The sequence below is a fragment of the Cherax quadricarinatus genome, chromosome 23, assembly GCF_038502225.1.
Source record: "Cherax quadricarinatus isolate ZL_2023a chromosome 23, ASM3850222v1, whole genome shotgun sequence".
NCBI classification, from domain to species: Eukaryota; Metazoa; Arthropoda; class Malacostraca; order Decapoda; family Parastacidae; genus Cherax; species Cherax quadricarinatus.
In genome coordinates, this window is record NC_091314.1 from 19,524,033 (window position 1) to 19,547,658 (window position 23,626).

Sequence of the window (23,626 nt, forward strand, 5' to 3'; positions counted from 1 at the left end):
ATAAAATAATTATCTGCCTCTTGTCTCTCCTCCATCTCTGCCTCTTGTCTCTCCTCCATCTCTGCCTCTTGTCTCTCCTCCATCTCTGCCTCTTGTCTCTCTTCCATCTCTGCCTCTTGTCTCTCTTCCATCTCTGCCTCTTGTCTCTCTTCCATCTCTGCCTCTTGTCTCTCTTCCATCTCTGCCTCTTGTCTCTCCTCCATCTCTGCCTCTTGTCTCTCTTCCATCTCTGCCTCTTGTCTCTCTTCCATCTCTGCCTCTTGTCTCTCTTCCATCTCTGCCTCTTGTCTCTCTTCCATCTCTGCCTCTTGTCTCTCTTCCATCTCTGCCTCTTGTCTCTCTTCCATCTCTGCCTCTTGTCTCTCCTCCATCTCTGCCTCTTGTCTCTCCTCCATCTCTGCCTCTTGTCTCTCCTCCATCTCTGCCTCTTGTCTCTCTTCCATCTCTGCCTCTTGTCTCTCCTCCATCTCTGCCTCTTGTCTCTCCTCCATCTCTGCCTCTTGTCTCTCCTCCATCTCTGCCTCTTGTCTCTCCTCCATCTCTGCCTCTTGTCTCTCCTCCATCTCTGCCTCTTGTCTCTCTTCCATCTCTGCCTCTTGTCTCTCCTCCATCTCTGCCTCTTGTCTCTCCTCCATCTCTGCCTCTTGTCTCTCTTCCATCTCTGCCTCTTGTGTCTCCTCCATCTCTGCCTCTTGTCTCTCCTCCATCTCTGCCTCTTGTGTCTCCTCCATCTCTGCCTCTTGTCTCTCCTCCATCTCTGCCTCTTGTCTCTCCTCCATCTCTGCCTCTTGTCTCTCCTCCATCTCTGCCTCTTGTCTCTCCTCCATCTCTGCCTCTTGTCTCTCCTCCATCTCTGCCTCTTGTCTCTCCTCCATCTCTGCCTCTTGTCTCTCTTCCATCTCTGCCTCTTGTCTCTCTTCCATCTCTGCCTCTTGTCTCTCTTCCATCTCTGCCTCTTGTCTCTCCTCCATCTCTGCCTCTTGTCTCTCCTCCATCTCTGCCTCTTGTCTCTCCTCCATCTCTGCCTCTTGTCTCTCCTCCATCTCTGCCTCTTGTCTCTCCTCCATCTCTGCCTCTTGTCTCTCCTCCATCTCTGCCTCTTGTCTCTCCTCCATCTCTGCCTCTTGTCTCTCTTCCATCTCTGCCTCTTGTCTCTCCTCCATCTCTGCCTCTTGTCTCTCTTCCATCTCTGCCTCTTGTCTCTCCTCCATCTCTGCCTCTTGTCTCTCCTCCATCTCTGCCTCTTGTCTCTCCTCCATCTCTGCCTCTTGTCTCTCCTCCATCTCTGCCTCTTGTCTCTCCTCCATCTCTGCCTCTTGTCTCTCCTCCATCTCTGCCTCTTGTCTCTCCTCCATCTCTGCCTCTTGTCTCTCCTCCATCTCTGCCTCTTGTCTCTCCTCCATCTCTGCCTCTTGCCTCTCCTCCATCTCTGCCTCTTGTCTCCTCCATCAGAGTTTGATAAATAAAATATTCATTTTACTCCTTCCACTATCATCACTTTTAATCTTGCCGCTTTCGCTTTTTGTCTTCTTTTTACCAATGAAAAGAAGTGTTTGGGGTCTAGGTGTCTTTTTTGTTTTTTCAGGAGTTCCGCTGTGAGTCTAACGCCCTGTACGGTGCTGACCCCCTCACCTGTCGACCAGACGTAGGAGTCCCGGACCCCCATCGTCCCCTGGGGCCCAGCGACTACTGGAAGCTGCCTATAACCACTACAACCTCTACGCCGCCCCCATCAGACATAAAGAACCCTCAATGGGGACCATGGAGCCCCGCCTCTACCTGCCGCTTCAGGTATGTAGTCAGTAGTGCTGCGGGAGAGGTACAGGATGCTGCAGGAGGGGTACAGGATGCTGCAGGAGGGGTACAGGGTCCCCAGTTATGTTTTACATCCCTCTTCTAAAAGCATAGGATCACTACATAACTTAGTCAAAAAAAAATTATTATTTTAGTAGCAAGAAGGAAATAGTCCGAAAAATCGTAAATTATCATTTTTAGTTAAAATGTGTCATTTTACAGGATAAGAGTTGTTGTCCTACCTAAGCTCATTTCAGATCATTCTTTCATCCTAATAAAATCATCTTGCAGTTTCATGCAAGTGTCGTCGTTTTTTGGAATCTCGTCAGTTTCACGTCATTTGCAGACACTGTCATGAAGGAATCTCTCCTTGGTAGGTCACACAGTTACCTCAGGACTAGGATGGTCGTCAAGACTGACACTTTCAAGATTCCTCTCCCGCTGAAGTGCATTGTATTTTTTTTTTTTTTTAATTTTTTTTGTAACATTAACAAATCCGTTGGCATCATCCCAGTGCTTTTATATTAAGTGGGCGATCACATCCTGTGGGAGCAGTGTTGTGTGTTCCAGTGCATTACTGTTAAACTTTCGTGTAAAAATAACACGATGCCAAACAACTTCTTACTGGGACAAGACTTCACTGTGTTGGACTTGATCAAGTCATAACATCACTTGACAAAGCCACACACAGAGCGAGACATTATTCCAATAAAAGTTTGTCTTTTTTCACTATTGTCATTAGCACAACATTTGGATCCACGTTCTCTCATGCTTTCACAATCCCACACATTGTGTAGGCCAGCCTCCTGAGCCTCCCTCCTGAGCCTCCCTCCCACACCTCGTACTCTAACAGTATCCTCGATTATTATTTTTATGAACACTGGGGTGTCTGCTGAGACCTCGGGGAACTTTATGAGAAATTTTAATATGGTTAATGTTATGAGTTTTTAGTGGATACGGGATATTTTAATGTTTATATTTGCTTGGTTATTACTCATTAAATTCCCTCACATATTGTGTGTGTTTATATATATTGATAGTGAGTGAGTGAGAGAGAGAGAGAGAATGAATGAGCTTTTCTCCAATATAGAGCTAAATAATTGTTTCACTTGCTGTTTCTGTTCTTCTCTTATTCCTTTCTTCCCATTTTCCTGGTCTTTTTTTCCTGTGTTTTCTGTTGTTTTTTCTCTTTTCCTTGGCTTCTGTTAACGTATTTTTAAATGTGTGTATTTTGTTTAATATGTGTGTTTCTGCCGCACACTCTTCTGTCTTCCTCTCCCACTGTTTAAAATACTCTCCAGTGACACCATCTGTCTTCTGCCTGTCTTTTCTTTCTTTTACCCTCCAGTAACACCATCTGTCTCCTCTCTGTCTTCTATCTCTTTACTCCAGTAATACCATCTGTCTCCTCTCTGTCTTCTATCTCTTTTCTCCAGTAACACCCTCTGTCTTCTCCCTGTCTTCTATCCCTTGCCTCCAGTAATATTCTCTCTCTTTTCCTTGTCTCTTACCCTCCGACTAGATGTTTGGGTTGCTGCGCAATCAGAGAAAGGTATCCCCGTGTTGTGTAAACCCAACCCTCTCCACCTCCGTGCACGCAGAATGAACTGCACAGCGTTAAACATGACTTTCTTATGCAGTTAAACATCACTGAAGATTTGAAGCCAACCGAAAGAGACATTAACAGGTTATCACGTTAATTAATATCTCAAATTCTTCAATAAAAATGGCACACAGCCCAAAATTAATTCAGATCGTCCATTAAAATACACCACTTTAGAAGTTTAAAGACTATCAGAAGAGGCATTCTCCAGGTATCGCACGGAGACCAATATCCCAGAATACACCAGGATTTCGTTTTGAAGCCACTCAGAAGTTATATTCTCAGGTTATTAGTATTGAAGGTTTGAAGCCGATCTGATTAAGTATTCACAAATTTTGTGAAAATCAGTATGGCAATTTTCAAAATTCAATAAAATTAGAAAATTTCCATCCACTCATCCCAGAATAAATCCTAACCTTTCTCTAAGTAATATACACTACTTTGTAAAGTTTGAAGCCGATCACAAGACGCATTCTCCAGTTGTTGCACACATCCCAACATTTCCAGGTTTGGTAACTAAAATATTAAATAGAGACAACTCCGCCCATACAGCTTAAACGCAAAAGCCATCATCATTTTCATAGATATGCCTCTTCAGAAGAGGCCTACTCAGTGCACGTTATACATCGGTTTCAACTGTCAAATTTTCGCCCCAAACTCTAATAACAGTTCCAACCTTCTGAGTAGAAGGTAACAATGTTAAAGGTTTGAAGTTTGATCCGACGAGGGTTTCTGAAGGTATCACATGGAAATCAAACTCAGGAATGGTCGATATAAAGTTATCCGGTCACTTGCTCATGCCAGTCGTGGCCTGAACCTCTACCAAGTTACAGTACAATAGTGAAGAAACGCTAACACAGGTTGTATGAGGCGTTCTCAAGTTATAAGTGAAAACCTTGGTAGATGAAAACTGTGTCCACGACATATTGGTCCCTCGCAGAGGATACTTTGTCTCCTGCCTCTCTTACACTCTTTCCTTTCTTCCTTTCTTCCACTTTCTTTCCTTCAACTCAGCTTGTCTCGTCTCTGTCTCTCTCTTCCGCTAACATACTATCTTCTCCCTATTCCCTCGTCTCTCACTCTTGCAGCTGTCTGACGCCTGCGAAGGGCATCCAGTTGGTGAGCCGGAAGTGCCAGAGCTGGGGATGTACCGGAGTTAACAAGAACATTCAAATCTGCAGTCCAGCCACTCAGGTAGGTTGTAACTCCCTTGGACCTGCAGTCCAGCTACTCTGGTAGGTTGCAACTCCCTTGGACCTGCAGTCCAGCTACTCTGGTAGGTTGCAACTCCCTTGGACCTGCAGTCCAGCTACTCTGGTAGGTTGCAACTCCCTTGGACCTGCAGTCCAGCTACTCTAGTAGGTTGCAACTCCCTTGGACCTGCAGTCCAGCCACTCTGGTAGGTTGTAACTCCCTTGGACCTGCAGTCCAGCCACTCTGGTAGGTTCTAACTTCCTAAGACCTGCAGTCCAGCCACTCTGGTAGGTTGTAACTCCCTTGGACCTGCAGTCCAGCCACTCTGGTAGGTTGTAACTTTCTTAGACCTGCGGTCCAGCCACTCTGGTAGGTTGCCACTATGTTCACTTTTAATTTCATTTTACCTACGCTTCCAAATTCGTTGGTCAGCCTTTCAGATATGGATACAATGTTAATAATTTATTTTTTTTATTAACACATCGGCCGATTCCCACCAAGGCAGGGTGGCCCGAAAAAGAAAAACTTTCATCATTATTCACTCTATCACTGTCTTGCCAGAGGGGTGCTTTACACTACAGTTTTTAAACTGCAACATTAACACCCCTCCTTCATAGTACAGGCACTGTACTTCCCATCTCCAGGACTCAAGTCTGGCCTGCCGGTTTCCCTGAACCCCTTCATAAATGTTACTTTGCTCACACTCCAACAGCACGTCAAGTATTAAAAACCATTTGTCTCCATTCACTAGCAAATACACTCACGCGCGATTGCTGGAAGTCCAAGCCCCTCGCACACAAATCCTCCTTTACCCCCTCCCTCCAACCCTTCCAAGGCCGACCCCTACCCCTTCTTCCCTCCACTACAGATTTATACACTCTCGAAGTCATTCTGTTTTGTTCCATTCTCTCTACATGTCCGAACCACCTCAACAACTCCTCCTCAGCCCTCTGGATAATAGTTTTGGTAATCCCACACCTTCTCCTAATTTCTGAACTACGAATTCTCTGCATTATATTCACACCACAGACTGGCTCGAGGCACCTGCGCAGGGATGCGGACAGAGCGGGCTGGTGGACAGGTCCAGTACCCGGCGGTTTGAAAATAGGGGCGAGTTCGATAATAGGGACAAAGTTGGTTTGAAAAAAGCGGTAGATTTTCGAGGAGTTTGATAAGCGATACGTTCGAAATTTGAGGCTCCACTGTACTTACAGATTAGTAAGTAAGTAAGTTTATTCAGGTATACACAAATACAGTTACACAGAATTATCATACATAGCAGCATATGTGGAGAGAACCTAGGATAACCCCAAAAAAAGTCAGGAAGTGACTTATTTCCATTGGAGTCCTTTAGTCTAGTCAGGTGAAGTGGTAGAATAATCGACATGTGCCTAGGACAAAATGGTAACTAACACACACACACACACATACATGCACACACACACACACACACACACACACACGCATGCACACACAGCAGGCCTAGTGTCTAATCGACATGTGCCTAGGACCAAATGGTAACTAACACACACACACACACACACACACACACACACACACACACACACACACACACACACACACACACACACACACACACAAACACAAACACAAACACAAACACACACACACACACACGCACACACACGTACTCATATACAACAGGCCTAGTGTCTAATCGACATGTGCCTAGGACAAAATGATAACTAACACACACACACACACACACACACACACACACACACACACATACACACATGTGCATGCACATACAACAGGCCTAGTGACTAATCGACATGTGCCTAGGACAAAATGGTAACTAACACACACACACACACACACACTCACACACACACACACACACACACACACACACACACACACACACACACACACACACACACACACACACACACACACACACACACACACACACGCATGCACATACAACAGGTGTAGTGTCTAATCGACATGTGCCTAGGACCAAATGGTAACTAACTAACACACACACACACACACACACACACACACACACACACACACATGTGCATGCACATACAACAGGCCTAGTGTCTAATCGACATGTGCCTAGGAGCAAATGGTAACCACACATTGCCCTCAGACATGACATCTCCACTGCCTCTAGCCTTCACCTATGCTTCACACCCATACAAGAGTGTTGGTACAACTATACTCTCATACATTCCCCTTTTTGCTTCCACGGACAAAGTTCTTTGTCTCCACAGACTCCTAAGTGCACCATGCACCCTTTTCCCCTCATCATTTCTGTGATTCACCTCGTCCTTCATAGACCCATCTGCTGACATGTCCACTCCTAAATATCTGAATACATTCACCTCCTCCATACTCTCTCCCTCCAATCTGATATCCAATCTTTCATCACCTAATCTTTTTATCCTCATGACCTTACTCTTTCCCATATTCACTTTTAATTTTCTTCTTTTACATATCCTACCAAATTCATCCACCAACCTCTGCAACTTCTCTTTAGAATCTCCCAAGAGCACAGTGTCATCAGCAAAGAGCAACTGTGACAACTCCCACTTTGTGTTTGATTCTTTATCTTTTAACCCCATACCTCTTTCCATCTATAAATGTATTAAACAACCATGGTGACATCACACATCCTTGTCTAAGGCCTACTTTTACTGGGAAATAATCTCCCTCTCCTACATACTCTAACCTGAGCCTCACTGTCCTCGTAAAAACTCTTCACTGCTTTCAGTAACCTACCTCCTATACCATACACCTGCAACATCTGCCACATTTCCCCCCTTTCCACCCTGGCATATGCCTTTTCTAAATTTAGTGTTAATAATGTGTACATATAAAAGATGATGGTGAAAGTTTTCTTTCTTTTCGAGTCACCCTGCCTCGGTGGGAAATGGCCGACGTGTAAAAAAAAAGTGAATATCTTAAATATCTCTAGTAGGATTGAAGTAATTGTAAGGTTAGTGTATAAATATATTGCAGCTTAATGACTCATGTGCAGACGAAAGTCTTTAAATTTAAACAGGTAAGATATTGCCCTAGAGGTAATGAATCAGTGAAAGCGAAAGGTAGTTATGTCCAAGAGCCGCGATGCGCCCCTTCAGCCACAACTAGGTGAGTACACGCACGCGCACCACAGTACCAACTTTACCCTCCAGGTAAAATTGTTGCGTAAATGTTTAAGTAGTATTTTGGAAATATTTAGGTGTTGGTTAAATGGTCCTCGTGCAGTGATTTGTATCTAAACCCTTGTTCCACAGGACTGTCATCGCTTGAAGTCAACTTTTGAGTACGCAAGTGAAGTGTGTGGCCGCTTTAAGACGGAGGTGGACCAGCTGTCTGGAGTGGGCATGCAGCTGGCCAGTACTAAAGGTCAGTAACACCACCGTCCCAGACCTTAACAACGGTCGATATGTGAGGGATAAGAGTAGACACGCACCATACATCTATAATACTAGTCGAAACTATGATTTATTTAATAAGTACAAAATTATTAATTCCTACAACTGTTTCCTTTCATCCTCTATTCTCACATGACCCACAATGATCATGGTCTCTCTTATATTAAAAGGGTGAAGGGGGGGCGGGTTCCTTAATTAATGCTAGTGAAGGATAAGTAATCCAAAGAATTTGAGAGTCCCCTTTCATGGATCAAACCTGATTAATTTTCATTTCCCAGGTATTGTATTACCCCTACGGGCTTTTCAGTTTCCTAACTTAGTTTGGCTGAAGGATTATTCTAAGTTAAATCTACAGTTTATATTTGGCCATAACATGCGAGTGATCTCAAATCACAGTAAAAATATGTTTATATGTTATGTACACAAACTTAAAAAACTTTCTTCCTACAGAGGACCCGGACAGGTCGTGCACGGTGGCGTGCCAGGACTCTGTACTCAACTACCGGTTTTATCGCGTCAACGGGCGGGAGGGATGGTTCCCTTTCGGTACTGATTGTTCCAGAGGGAGTCACGTTAACACACCCTCCTCCTCCACCGCCTCCTACTGCCTCAACGGCAAGTGTCTGGTGAGTGGAGAGTTGTATGAAATATTCCGTATACCACTTTTTTCTAACGTATAACTTACTTAGGACTCTGGGTCTGCTGTACTTGATATCTCTTGATATGGTTTAAGAACATGAGAGAGGAACACTGCAACAGACCCACTCACAGTCAACGATTTCTACTCGTGTACCTGTCTATTCTATAACTTAAAATTATTCAAAGTGCCTTTCAGTGAGGTCAGTTGGCTCTTGGCATAATATCAAGAGTGATGTCTGTGTCTAACTCAGCTGTACGTAATCCTTCAAGATTGCCATAATACTAGAGAAGAGCTCTTCATCCAAGGAAGTAGTGATGCTTCCCTACCTCATATCAAATCTGATTATCCCCGTTCCCAACGCACTGCATAACCCGTACGAATTTATCGCTTCAAAATAAATATAATAAATGTAACATCTTGAAGTTCAGCTTCAGCTTTCAATTTTAATTAATGCTGCCTGAGCTGCAAGTTAACTTAGGCACTCAGTGCCGCAAATTCAAATTCAAGACAAAACTTGACACCTTGAATGAGAGACATTATAGTTAATTGGTGGTGACTCCTACCCTGTCAGTCTGGCCTTGTCTCCCTCTTGATCCCCTGCAAGATTTTATCATGGCATGCCCATTCCTCTCTTGTTCTGCAGTTCTCTACCGTCGGTAGATTTAGTTGGTAGCTCACGAAATCGTAATAAAACGATTGCAGATAAACCAAGGAACGTAAGCCGAGTGGCTTATGTTCTGGCCTGGAGTTTTAGGTCTCTTGACATGGGTTCCAACCCCACCCGTTCCGGGGTTTAGTTTGTAAGTTTTAACTAAGTTCTTGCGCCTATGTCTCCAATACCAACCTGTGAACAAGTCTCTGTTCTTAGATTTGTGAAGGTTCTTCATTGTTACTACATACTCTAGGATTGGTCTAATGCACATAATGTATAGTGTCATGATCTGTATGGAACATCCTGAACGAAGATAGTTCTCTGAATATGTAGTACTTCGAGACTTGGTATGATATCTACTCCTAGAGCCTTTTCTTAGGATGACGCCTGAGAGTTACCTCCCTCAGTTTTGATTCATTTTCTGTTCTCTTTTCCGAAATTTAAATACTGTACTTCACACACCAGAGGTCTTGACTGCCTCACTCTCACTCCTGCTCTCTCTTTGACAGGACTTCTCGAGTGAAGGAACACCGCTGAGGAACACCATCTACACAGAATACGAGAGGTCCCGGTCCCTGGAGCTGGAGCCCATCATCGAAAGGGACTTCCCCAGGGAAGCTCGACCCATGTCCACCCGCGGGTGGCACTCCTGGGGGGGTCGACGGCGACGGGAATTGATCTCTTCCTCCTCTAAGATGCAAAGACGGGACGTGAGCCCTTCTTCTCATCCCATCTCCAGCACCGTCAGTGATCACCTCCTTCTCTACCTCGTCGAACAGATCAACTCCTCTAGTGAGTTTTAACTGCATCACCTTTCACTGTAACGAAAATGGCTATCCTGTCACTAAGGTATCATCCCTATATCAGAAAACGGCATGGGCACTCACTCACGAAAATGAGAAACTCTCATCCCTGTAATTACAAATAGTGATTAACACCGACAAGTATGTAAGAACGACATATGCGGTTACTAGGACATTTAATAAGGAAGCCTTTCACCCACCAGGGACTTCATCAGTACAAAAAACTGTATTGTTAAAGCCCTCCGGTGTTCTAGTTACGACAACTAGAGTGAGAGAGATTGTGAGTACCAAGTGTGGTCGAGTGTCAGCGTAACACCACATAGGATAAAAGACTTCTTATTTTACTCATAAGGGTTTCTTTTTCAAGAATTCAGGTAGTGTTAAAGTTCCTGCCATGGTCCACGTTGCTCCTACCATGGTCCACGTTGCTCCTACCATGCTCCACGTTGCTCCTACCATGGTCCACGTTGCTCTTACCATGGTCCACGTTGCTCCTACCATGGTCCACGTTGCTCCTACCATGCTCCACGTTGCTCCTACCATGGTCCACGTTGCTCTTACCATGGTCCACGTTGCTCCTACCATGGTCCACGTTGCTCCTTCCATGGTCCACGTTGCTCCTACCATGGTCCATGTTGCTCCTACCATGGTCCACGTTGCTCTTACCATGGTCCACGTTGCTCCTACCATGGTCCACGTTGCTTCTTCCATGGTCCATGTTGCTCCTTCCATGGTCCACGTTGCTCCTACCATGGTCCACGTTGCTCCTACCATGGTCCATGTTGCTCCTACCATGGTCCACGTTGCTCCTACCATGGTCCACGTTGCTCCTACCATGGTCCACGTTGCTCCTACCATGGTCCACGTTGCTCCTACCATGGTCCACGTTGCTCCTACCATGCTCCACGTTGCTCCTACCATGGTCCACGTTGCTCCTACCATGGTCCACGTTGCTCCTACCATGGTCCACGTTGCTCCTACCATGGTCCACGTTGCTTCTTCCATGGTCCATGTTGCTCCTTCCATGGTCCACATTTCTCGTTATTCTAACAGCATCCCCGTGGCTCCAGCCTTTCTAGTTTACTTTCATATTTTACAATCAGGGTCTCTTCAAAGGGAGGGGGGAAGTGTTGATGCTGGGGAAGCCTTATTTCGTGAAATTTGAAGTTCTTCCTCTTCCTGATGTTAAACTTGCTTACCTTCCATTCCTTAGACACTGTGTGAACTACGGGTCTGTAGCTTCGCAATCAGATGGGATAAGTCGGGATCACTAACCAGAACAGTATCATTATATTCATCCACATCACCACCATACTCATCATTGGCATTATAATCATACCGTTATCGTATTATCATGTGTATCATAACCGCCAGGATGATAGACCCCCTTCATCATCATCATCATCAGCTGCGCAGTGCTCACGGTTTTTCATCACTTTAAGTACCCCTTACACCGGACTCAAGAGAAAATCACTTTCTTCTCACCTTTCTCCCAGGTGTGTACTAGGACCACTTTCACTGCCTCGAGTGAAGGTCGTCCAGGTTAAGGCATGGCACTGGAAGTCACAACTGAGCACCTTTTTGAAAGGAACTTTCACTGTTGTTTGCCAGCGGACCTGTGGCAAGCTTCCCCTGAACTTATGTGGCAAGATGAGAATACTTGATCTTCATAAGCCGGTGATCCTGTGTCGGCGTGACCTTCAAGGGGAGGAGGAATTTTGTGCTGAGGCTGGTAGAGGGCTTTTGATCCAAGGAACTGGAGCTACCTTTCCCCTGGGATCAAACATGACCTCCCGTGTGAACCAGAAAAGAAAACCGCACGGGTTATGTAAGAAACTTGTTGGGGAGCAACGGCAGAGATGCATGATCCGTACGGGTTTAGCGCTTAAATTGATAACGATAACTATTTGTTGAAACAACGTTTCGCTCCGCATATAACTTTGATCAAGTGATGATAAAGTTCTCTTTACAGAACGAAAAGTTGTCACAATAAAAGCTCGGTCTGTAACACAGTCTTATGTTCTAGTGGTACACTCTGTAATCATTATTTTACTACATGTAAACCACACAGTAACCAAACTCTGTAAACTCAGCATTGTAATCCTTATAGAGAATAAACTTTGAATTGAATTGAATTGAATATCAGTATTTTCGTCAGAACATTATTATTAGGATCCTACTTAGTTTTGAATAGTGTACTAATTATTGTGACTACTAGTTACTTTATTACTGTGGCTACTAGTTGCTTTATTATTGTGACTACTAGTTACTTTATTATTGTGACTACTAGTTACTTTATTATTGTGACTACTAGTTACTTTATTATTGTGACTACTAGTTACTTTATTATTGTGACTACTAGTTACTTTATTATTGTGACTACTAGTTACTTTATTATTGTGACTACTAGTTACTTTATTATTGTGACTACTAGTTACTTTATTATTGTGACTACTAGTTACTTTATTATTGTGACTACTAGTTACTTTATTATTGTGACTACTAGTTACTTTATTATTGTGACTACTAGTTACTTTATTATTGTGGCTACTAGTTACTTTATTATTGTGACTACTAGTTACATTATTATTGTGACTACTAGTTACTTTATTATTGTGGCTACTAGTTACTTTATTATTGTGACTACTAGTTACTTTATTATTGTGACTACTAGTTACTTTATTATTGTGACTACTAGTTACTTTATTATTGTGACTACTAGTTACTTTATTATTGTGACTACTAGTTACTTTATTTTTGTGACTACTAGTTACTTTATTACTGTGGCTACTAGTTGCTTTATTATTGTGACTAGTTACTTTATTATTGTGACTACTAGTTACTTTATTATTGTGACTACTAGTTACTTTATTATTGTGACTACTAGTTACTTTAGTACTGTGGCTACTAGTTGCTTTATTATTGTGACTAGTTACTTTATTATTGTGACTACTAGTTACTTTATTATTGTGACTACTAGTTACTTTATTATTGTGACTACTAGTTACTTTATTATTGTGACTACTAGTTACTTTATTATTGTGACTACTAGTTACTTTATTATTGTGACTACTAGTTACTTTATTATTGTGACTACTAGTTACTTTATTATTGTGACTACTAGTTACTTTATTATTGTGACTACTAGTTACTTTATTATTGTGACTACTAGTTACTTTATTATTGTGGCTACTAGTTACTTTATTATTGTGGCTACTAGTTACTTTATTATTGTGACTACTAGTTACTTTATTATTGTGACTACTAGTTACTTTATTATTGTGACTACTAGTTACTTTATTATTGTGACTACTAGTTACTTTATTATTGTGGCTACTAGTTACTTTATTATTGTGGCTACTAGTTACTTTATTATTGTGGCTACTAGTTACTTTATTATTGTGGCTACTAGTTACTTTATTATTGTGACTACTAGTTACTTTATTATTGTGACTACTAGTTACTTTATTATTGTGACTACTAGTTACTTTATTATTGTGACTACTAGTTCCTTTATTATTGTGGCTATTAGTTACTTTATTATTGTGGCTACTAGTTACTTTATTATTGTGACTACTAGTTACTTTATTATTGTGACTACTAGTTACTTTATTATTGTGGCTACTAGTTACTTTATTATTGTGACTACTAGTTACTTTATTATTGTGGCCACTAGTTACTTTATTATTGTGACTACTAGTTACTTTATTATTGTGGCTACTAGTTACTTTATTATTGTGGCTATTAGTTTATTATTGTGACTACTAGTTACTTTATTATTGTGGCTACTAGTTACTTTATTATTGTGACTACTAGTTGCTTTATTATTGTGACTACTAGTTACTTTATTATTGTGACTACTAGTTACTTTATTATTGTGACTACTAGTTACTTTATTATTGTGGCTACTAGTTACTTTATTACTGTGGCTACTAGTTACTTTATTATTGTGGCTACTAGTTACTTTATTATTGTGACTACTAGTTACTTTATTATTGTGGCTACTAGTTACTTTATTATTGTGGCTACTAGTTACTTTATTATTGTGATTACTAGTTACTTTATTATTGTGACTACTAGTTACTTTATTATTGTGGCTATTAGTTTATTATTGTGACTACTAGTTACTTTATTATTGTGACTACTAGTTACTTTATTATTGTGACTACCAGTTACTTTATTATTGTGGCTACTAGTTACTTTATTATTGTGGCTACTAGTTACTTTATTATTGTGGCTACTAGTTACTTTATTATTGTGACTACTAGTTACTTTATTATTGTGACTACTAGTTACTTTATTAATTTGACTTCTAGTTACTTTATTATTGTGACTACTAGTTACTTTATTATTGTGGCTATTAGTTTTTTATTGTGGCTACTAGTTACTTTATTATTGTGGCTATTAGTTTATTATTGTTACTACTAGTTACTGTATTATTGTGGCTATTAGTTTATTATTGTTACTACTAGTTACTGTATTATTGTGGCTATTAGTTTATTATTGTGACTACTAGTTACTTTATTATTGTGGCTATTAGTTTATTATTGTTACTACTAGTTACTGTATTATTGTGGCTATTAGTTTATTATTGTGACTACTAGTTACTTTATTATTGTGACTACTAGTTACTTTATTATTGTGACTACTAGTTACTTTATTATTTGGACTTCTAGTTACTTTATTATTGTGACTACTAGTTACTTTATTATTGTGGCTATTAGTTTTTTATTGTGGCTACTAGTTACTTTATTATTGTGGCTATTAGTTTATTATTGTTACTACTAGTTACTGTATTATTGTGGCTATTAGTTTATTATTGTTACTACTAGTTACTGTATTATTGTGGCTATTAGTTTATTATTGTGACTACTAGTTACTTTATTATTGTGGCTATTAGTTTATTATTGTTACTACTAGTTTCTGTATTATTGTGGCTATTAGTTTATTATTGTGACTACTAGTTACTTTATTATTGTGGCTATTAGTTTATTATTGTTACTACTAGTTACTGTATTATTGTGGCTACTAGTTACTGTATTATTGTGACTACTAGTTACTTTATTATTGTGGCTACTAGTTACTTTATTATTGTGGCTACTAGTTACATTATTATTGTGACTACTAGTTACTTTATTATTGTGGCTATTAGTTTATTATTGTGACTACTAGTTACTTTATTATTGTGGCTTCTAGTTACTTTATTATTGTGGCTACTAGTTACTTTATTATTGTGGCTATTAGTTTATTATTGTGGCTACTAGTTATTTTATTATTGGTACTACTAGTTACTTTGTTATTGTGGCTACTAGTTACTTTATTATTGTGGCTACTAGTTACTTTATTATTGTGACTACTAGTTACTTTATTATTGTGGCTATTAGTTTATTATTGTGACTAGTTACTTTATTATTGTGACTACTAGTTACTTTATTATTGTGGCTATTAGTTTATTATTGTGACTACTAGTTACTTTATTATTGTGACTACTAGTTACTTTATTATTGTGGCTACTAGTTACTTTATTAGTTATTGTGGCTACTAGTTACTTTATTATTGTGAATACTAGTTACTTTATTATTGTGGCTACTAGTTACTTTATTATTGTGACTACTAGTAACTTTATTATTGTGACTACTAGTTACTTTATTATTGTGACTACTACTTACTTTATTATTGTGGCTACTAGTTACTTTATTATTGTGACTACTAGTTAATTTATTATTGTGACTACTAGTTACTTTATTATTGTGGCTACTAGTAACTTTATTATTGTGGCTACTAGTAACTTTATTATTGTGACTACTAGTTACTTTATTATTGTGACTACTAGTTACTTTATTATTGTGGCTATTAGTTTATTATTGTGACTACGAGTTACTTTATTATTGTCACTACTAGTTACTTTATTATTGTGACTACTAGTTACTTTATTATTGTGACTACTAGTTACTTTATTATTGTGGCTACTAGTTACTTTATTATTGTGGCTACTAGTTACTTTATTAGTTATTGTGGCTACTAGTTACTTTATTATTTTGACTACTAGTTACTTTATTATTGCGACTACTAGTTACTTTATTATTGTGACTACTAGTTACTTTATTATTGTGGCTACTAGTTACTTTATTATTGTGGCTACTAGTTACTTTATTATTATGACTACTAGTTACTTTATTATTGTGACTACTAGTTACTTTATTATTGTGACTACTAGTTACTTTATTATTGTGGCTACTAGTTACTTTATTATTGTGACTACTAGTTACTTTATTATTGTGGCTACTAGTTACTTTATTAGTTATTATGGCTACTATTTACTTTATTATTTTGACTACTAGTTACTTTATTATTGCGACTACTAGTTACTTTATTATTGTGACTACTAGTTACTTTATTATTTTGACTACTAGTTACTTTATTATTGCGACTACTAGTTCCTTTATTATTGTGGCTACTAGTTACTTTATTATTTTGGCTACTAGTTACTTTATTATTGTGACTACTAGTTACTTTATTATTGTGACTACTAGTTACTTTATTATTGTGGCTATTAGTTTATTATTGTGGCTACTAGTTACTTTATTATTGTGACTACTAGTCACTTTATTATTGTGACTACTAGTTACTTTATTATTGTGGCTACTAGTTACTTTATTAGTTATTGAGGCTACTAGTTACTTTATTATTGTGACTATTAGTTACTTTATTATTGTGGCTACTAGTTAATTTATTATTGTGACTACTAGTTTCTTTATTATTGTGACTACTAGTTACTTTATTATTGTGACTACTAGTTACTTTACTATTGTGACTACTAATTACTTTATTATTGTGGCTACTGGTTACTTTATTATTGTGACTACTAGTTACTTTATTATTGTGACTACTAGTTACTTTATTATTGTGACTACTAGTTACTTCATTAGTTATTGTGGCTACTAGTTACTTTATTATTGTGACTACTAGTTATTTTATTATTGTGACTACTAGTTACTTTATTATTGTGGCTACTAGTTACTTTATTATTGTGACTACTAGTTACTTTATTATTGTGACTACTAGTTACTTTATTATTGTGACTACTAGTTACTTTATTATTGTGGCTACTAGTTACTTTATTATTGTGGCTACTAGTTACTTTATTATTGTGGCTACTAGTTACTTTATTATTGTGGCTACTAGTTACTTTATTATTGTGGCTACTAGTTACTTTATTATTGTGGCTACTAGTTACTTTATTATTGTGACTACTAGTTACTTTATTATTGTGGCTACTAGTTACTTTATTATTGTGGCTACTAGTTACTTTATTATTGTGACTACTAGTTACTTTATTATTGTGACTACTAGTTACTTTATTATTGTGACTACTAGTTACTTTATTATTGTGGCTACTAGTTACTTTATTATTTTGACTACTAGTTACTTTATTATTGCGACTACTAGTTACTTTATTATTGTGACTACTAGTTACTTTATTATTTTGATTAGTAGTTACTTTATTATTGCGACTACTAGTGCCTTTATTAATGTGGCTACTAGTTACTTTATTATTGTGGCTACTAGTTACTTTATTATTGTGGCTACTAGTTACTTTATTATTGTGGCTACTAGTTACTTTATTATTGTGGCTACTAGTTACTTTATTATTGTGACTACTAGTTACTTTATTATTGTGGTTATTAGTTTATTATTTTGACTACTAGTTACTTTATTATTGTGGCTTCTAGTTACTTTATTATTGTGGCTACTAGTTACTTTATTATTGTGGCTATTAGTTTATTATTGTGACTACTAGTTACTTTGCTATTGTGGCTACTAGTTACTTTATTATTGTGGCTACTAGTTACTTTATTATTGTGACTACTAGTTACTTTATTATTGTGGCTATTAGTTTATTATTGTGACTACTAGTTACTTTATTATTGTGACTACTAGTTACTTTATTATTGTGGCTATTAGTTTATTATTGTGACTGCTAGTTACTTTATTATTGTGACTACTAGTTACTTTATTATTGTGGCTACTAGTTACTTTATTAGTTATTGTGGCTACTAGTTACTTTATTATTGTGAATACTAGTTACTTTATTATTGTGGCTAATAGTTACTTTATTATTGTGACTACTAGTAACTTTATTATTGTGACTGCTAGTTACTTTATTATTGTGACTACTAGTTACTTTATTATTGTGGCTACTAGTTACTTTATTATTGTGACTACTAGTTACTTTATTATTATGACTACTAGTTACTTTATTATTGTGGCTACTAGTAACTTTATTATTGTGGCTACTAGTTACTTTATTATTGTGACTACTAGTTACTTTATTATTGTGGCTACTAGTTACTTTATTATTGTGACTACTAGTTACTTTATTATTGTGGCTACTAGTTACTTTATTATTGTGACTACTAGTTACTTTATTATTGTGGCTACTAGTTACTTTATTAGTTATTGTGGCTACTAGTTACTTTATTATTTTGACTACTAGTACTTTATTATTGCGACTACTAGTTACTTTATTATTGTGGCTACTAGTTACTTTATTAGTTATTGTGGCTACTTGTTACTTTATTATTTTGACTACTAGTTACTTTATTATTGTGACTACTAGTTCCTTTATTAATGTGGCTACTAGTTACTTTATTATTGTGGCTACTAGTTACTTTATTTTGACTACTAGTTACTTTATTATTGTGACTACTAGTTACTTTATTATTGTGGCTATTAGTTTATTATTGTGGCTACTAGTTATTTTATTATTGGTACTACTAGTTACTTTATTATTGTGACTACTAGTTACTTTATTATTGTGGCTACTAGTTACTTTATTAGTTATTGTGGCTACTAGTTACTTTATTATTGTGACTACTAGTTACTTTATTATTGTGGCTACTAGTTACTTTATTATTGTGACTACTAGTTACTTTATTATTGTGACTACTAGGTACTTTATTATTGTGACTACTAGTTACTTTACTATTGTGACTACTAATTACTTTATTATTGTGGCTACTAGTTACTTTATTATTGTTACTACTAGTTACTTTATTATTGTGACTACTAGTTACTTTATTAGTTATTGTGGCTACTAGTTACTTTATTATTGTGACTACTAGTTACTTTATTATTGTGACTGCTAGTTACTTTATTATTGTGGCTACTAGTTACTTTATTATTGTGACTACTAGTTACTTTATTATTGTGACTACTATTTACCTTATTATTGTGACTACTAGTTACTTTATTATTGTGACTACTAGTTACTTTATTATTGTGGCTACTAGTTACTTTATCATTGTGACTACTAGTTACTTTATTATTGTGACTACTAGTTACTTTATTATTGTGACTACTAGTTACTTTATTATTGTGGCTATTAGTTTATTATTGTTGCTACTAGTTACTTTATTATTGTGACTACTAGTTACTTTATTATTGTGGCTACTAGTTACTTTATTATTGTGGCTATTAGTTTATTATTGTGGCTACTAGTTACTTTATTATTGTGGCTACTAGTCACTTTATTATTGTGACTGCTAGTTACTTTATTGTTGTGGCTACTAGTTACTTTATTATTGTGACTACTAGTTACTTTATTATTGTAGCTATTAGTTTATTATTGTGACTACTAGTTACTTTATTATTGTGACTACTAGTTACTTTATTCTTGTGGCTACTAGTTATTTTATTAGTTGTTGTGGCTACTAGTTACTTTATTATTGTGGCTGCGAGTTACTTTATTATTGTGGCTACTAGTTACTGTATTATTGTGGCTATTAGTTACTTTATTATTGTGACTACTAGTTACTTTATTATTGTGACTACTAGTTACTTTATTATTGTGGCTACTAGTTGCTGTACTAGTTATTGTGGATACTAGTTACTCTGCTATTTACTAGTTATTGTGGGTACTAGTTACTGTGACTACTGGTTATTGTGGATACTAGTTACTGTGGCTACTAGTTACTGTATTGGTTATTGTGAGTACTAGTTATTGTGGGTACTAGTTACTGTGGCTACTAGTTTCTGTATTGGTTATTGTGAGTACTAGTTATTGTGGGTACTAGTTACTGTGGCTACTTGTTATTGTGCATACTATTTATTTTGACTACTAGTTACTGTTGTTATTAGTTACTATACTAGGTATTGTTAGTACTAGTTACTGGGGCTACTAGTCGTTGTGGGTACTAGTACTATGGTTATTATTTACTAGTTATTGCGGGTACTAGTTACTGTGTCTACTAGTTATTGTGGATACTGGTTACTGTGGCTATGTACTAGTTATTGTGGGTACTTGTTACTGTGATTAGTTATTAGTACTAATTACTGTACTAGTTATTGTGTGTATTAGTGACCACTAATTACTGTACTAGTTATTGTGGGTACTAGTTACTGTGACTACTAATTACCGTACTAGTTATTGTGGCTACTATTTACTGTATTAGTTATTTTGGGTACTAGCTACAGCACTAGTTGTGGGTACTAGTAACTGTGGCTACTATTTACTGTAGTATTGTGCGTACTAGTTACTGTGGCTGCTAGTAACTATAATCATTGTGGGTACTAGTTGCTGTACTAGTTACTGTACAATTACCGTGAGTACTATTTACTCTATTTGTTACTGTGGGCACTAGTTACTGTGGGTACTAGTTGCTGTGGGTACTACTTACTATGGGTACTAATTACTGTGGGCAGTAGTTACTTTGGGTACTAGTTACTGTGGGTAGCAACTACTGTGGGTACTAGTTGATGTGGCTACTAGCTACTGTGGGTACTAGTTACTATGGGCACTAGTTACTGTGGGTACTAGTTAATGTGGGTACTACTCTAGTTACTGTGGGTAGTAGTTACTGTGGGCATTAGCTACTGTAGGTACTAGTTACTGTGGGTACTAGTTAATGTGGGTACTAGTTAATGTGGGTACTAGTCTAGTTACTGTGGGTGGTAGTTACTGTGGGTACTAGTTACTGTGGGTACTAGTTACTGTGGGTACTAGTTACTGTGGGTACTAGTTACTGTGGGTACTAGTTACTGTGGGTACTAGTTACTGTGGGTACTACTGTGGCTGCTAGTTACTATGGGTCATAATGGTGCTTCTTGGAATACATTATACAGTTGACATGCACGTATACACATGTATACAGAGCACTTCGGGAAAACTTGGAAAAAAAATTAAAAAAAAATCACATTACAATTACTAAACAATGAGACAAATATACACTGAATTTACTAGAACGTTATTGTTTGTTATATATACGTACATTATCGGATATTAAGATACTGTGACAATTTGGTATATGATTTATGATATTTTAAGAACTCGTGTAAGAGTTTGGTACAACATTTGTATCGGGGAATATTGAGTGATAGTGTGATCATCATGTGAGTGCTAATATAAACTACATCAAGAGGGTTGTTGTTCATGCATTAGGCATTTGTCTAAGTAGAGATAGTCAGATTTAGGAGATGATTGTTTTGTTTTTTGTTTTTACTTATTTTTGAAGCAGGTGGCTGAAGGGGAGCTTTTTGCATCTTCTGGAAGTTCCAAACTTTAATATCCTTTATTTACATGGAGATCTTTATAGTCTGACAGTTAGCAGTTTGAGAACATTAATACGAAAAGAACTTCAGCTGAATTCATTGTCTTCAGAGTGAGGGAGAATGACACCAGTCAGTCCACCTGTCAGTTCTGTCATGCAGGAAGAGCCACATGTTTATGGTGCATTCAATAATGTCAGCGTAGTCTTGGATGTTGCTGCCGCCCGGCTCCTGCTAGGCTACAAGTATCTCTGGCAGGTTGCTTCACTTGATGTAGACTAAGTATAAATTTTGCCAGATGGACAGTTGTCATACCTTGCGTCATGTGCTGGAATACGATCAAATTAATGAATTTAGAGACGACTCACTCACAAATGTTCAAGAAATTTCAAGGTATTTTATCCACAGTGGCATATTACCATCCGTTCTGGAAAAATACCCTGGAGTATACCTGGAGAGTGTTCCAGGGGTCAACGTCCCCTCGGCCCGGTCCATGATCAGGCCTGGAGGTGGATGAGGACCTGATCAACCAGGCTCTTACTGCCTGCCACACGCAAACCGACGTACGAAAAATAGTCCGGATGGTCAGGTACTGAGTTTAGTTGCCTGTTCAGCTCGAAGACAGCCAGGAGTCTATTGATAATCTCCCTTTTGTATGCTGGGAGGCAATCTTGGACCCCTGACTGTTCAAGACTTTGCCTGTTGTAATCAACACAAGCAATTAAGCTTGCATAATTTCAAACATATCTTGCTAAAATATAAGGTAATATAAATAATTCAGAACCACCTATAAGCTACAGTGTAATAATTTTGTGACTTTATTCATGTCTGCATAAATAACTCATTACATTTGTTACCAGATATAAATAATTCACCAATGTTACTTGTTTACCCATTGAAACTTTGCGACACCAGTCCCTGGACCCATTATGTGGATGGGTGTGTGGTACTTAGTAAAGATATTAAACTATCAAAGGTACTTATTTCTTGTATTGTGTGAGTGTTCTGTTGCAGGTCTCCAGGAAGAGTCAGAGCGAGGGCTAAAGTTAGTTCTGAGTGTCTTGTATATATAAAATGGACAGTAGTAAGTGTGGATGTGTTGTACATTCAATAAATTTGAGACTTTTGAGTAGTGAGGGTGTGTGTGTGTGTTGCCTGGAACCTGATTGAGTTATTATTCTCGCGATGATTGCTGTTGGGTACCTGGAAAGGGTTTCAGGGGTCAACGCCCCTGCGGCCCGGTCTGTGACCAGGCCTCATGATGGATCAGGGCCTGGTCAGTCAGGCTGTTACTGTTGGCCGCACACAACCCGACGTACGTACCACAGCCCGGCTGGTCAGGTACTGGCTTTAGGTGCCTGTCCAGTGCTTTCTTGAAGACAGCCAGGGGTCTATTGGTGATCCCCCCTTATGTATGCTGGGAGGCAGTTGAACAGTCTTGGGCCCCTGATACTTATTGTGATGTCTCTTATCGTGCTAGTGGCGCCCCTGCTAATCCCTCTACGATTTTCCAAGTGTATATAATCATGTATCTCTGTGAATTTTAAGGGAGTTTTACGAGATTTACTGAGGTAGATCCCCAAGCACAAATACCGTGACGTAGAGATATATTAAAGAGTAGTACAAAGTGAGTAATGTTGTTTGGTGAACAAAATAGCGCATTTTTTATAGAATTACCATAGTTTCGCAAATTTTAATAAAAATTTGTTCGATTCAATTAACTCTTACCGTGACTTTAACTTTATTATCACACCTATTTGCACTGAATGGCCCACACGGGATTAACGTCTTCCAATAATAATAATTATAATAATAAAGTGGTAATATTTTTTTGCTCTGTCGTCTCCCGTCAAGGCAGGGTGACCCAAAGAAAAAAACATATTCTCCGTCATTCAGATTACCCTCCAACTTCAGCATCTCCATTCCCTCCTACAGAGTGCAAGCGCTGCCCGTTCCGCCTCCAATTTCTACTTCATTTCT

The 23,626-nt window shown here is 38.1% G+C and overlaps 1 protein-coding gene across 3 annotated transcripts in view; it reads left to right on the top strand.

Moving 5' to 3' along the window:
- Positions 1–23,626, top strand: part of LOC128685581 (A disintegrin and metalloproteinase with thrombospondin motifs adt-1-like) — a 157,775-nt gene that overhangs the window by 129,364 nt on the left and 4,785 nt on the right. For 2 of the 3 annotated variants that reach the window (XM_070087998.1, XM_070087999.1), the window contains exons 17-21: positions 1,586–1,791; positions 4,486–4,591; positions 7,864–7,975; positions 8,455–8,630; positions 9,806–10,088. In XM_070087998.1, coding sequence (XP_069944099.1) covers positions 1,586–1,791; positions 4,486–4,591; positions 7,864–7,975; positions 8,455–8,630; positions 9,806–10,088 — 883 coding nt within the window. Of the gene's footprint in view, positions 1–1,585; positions 1,792–4,485; positions 4,592–7,863; positions 7,976–8,454; positions 8,631–9,805; positions 10,089–11,595; positions 12,207–23,626 lie in introns of those variants that run through there. The other variant, XM_070088000.1, reaches the window with a different exon arrangement.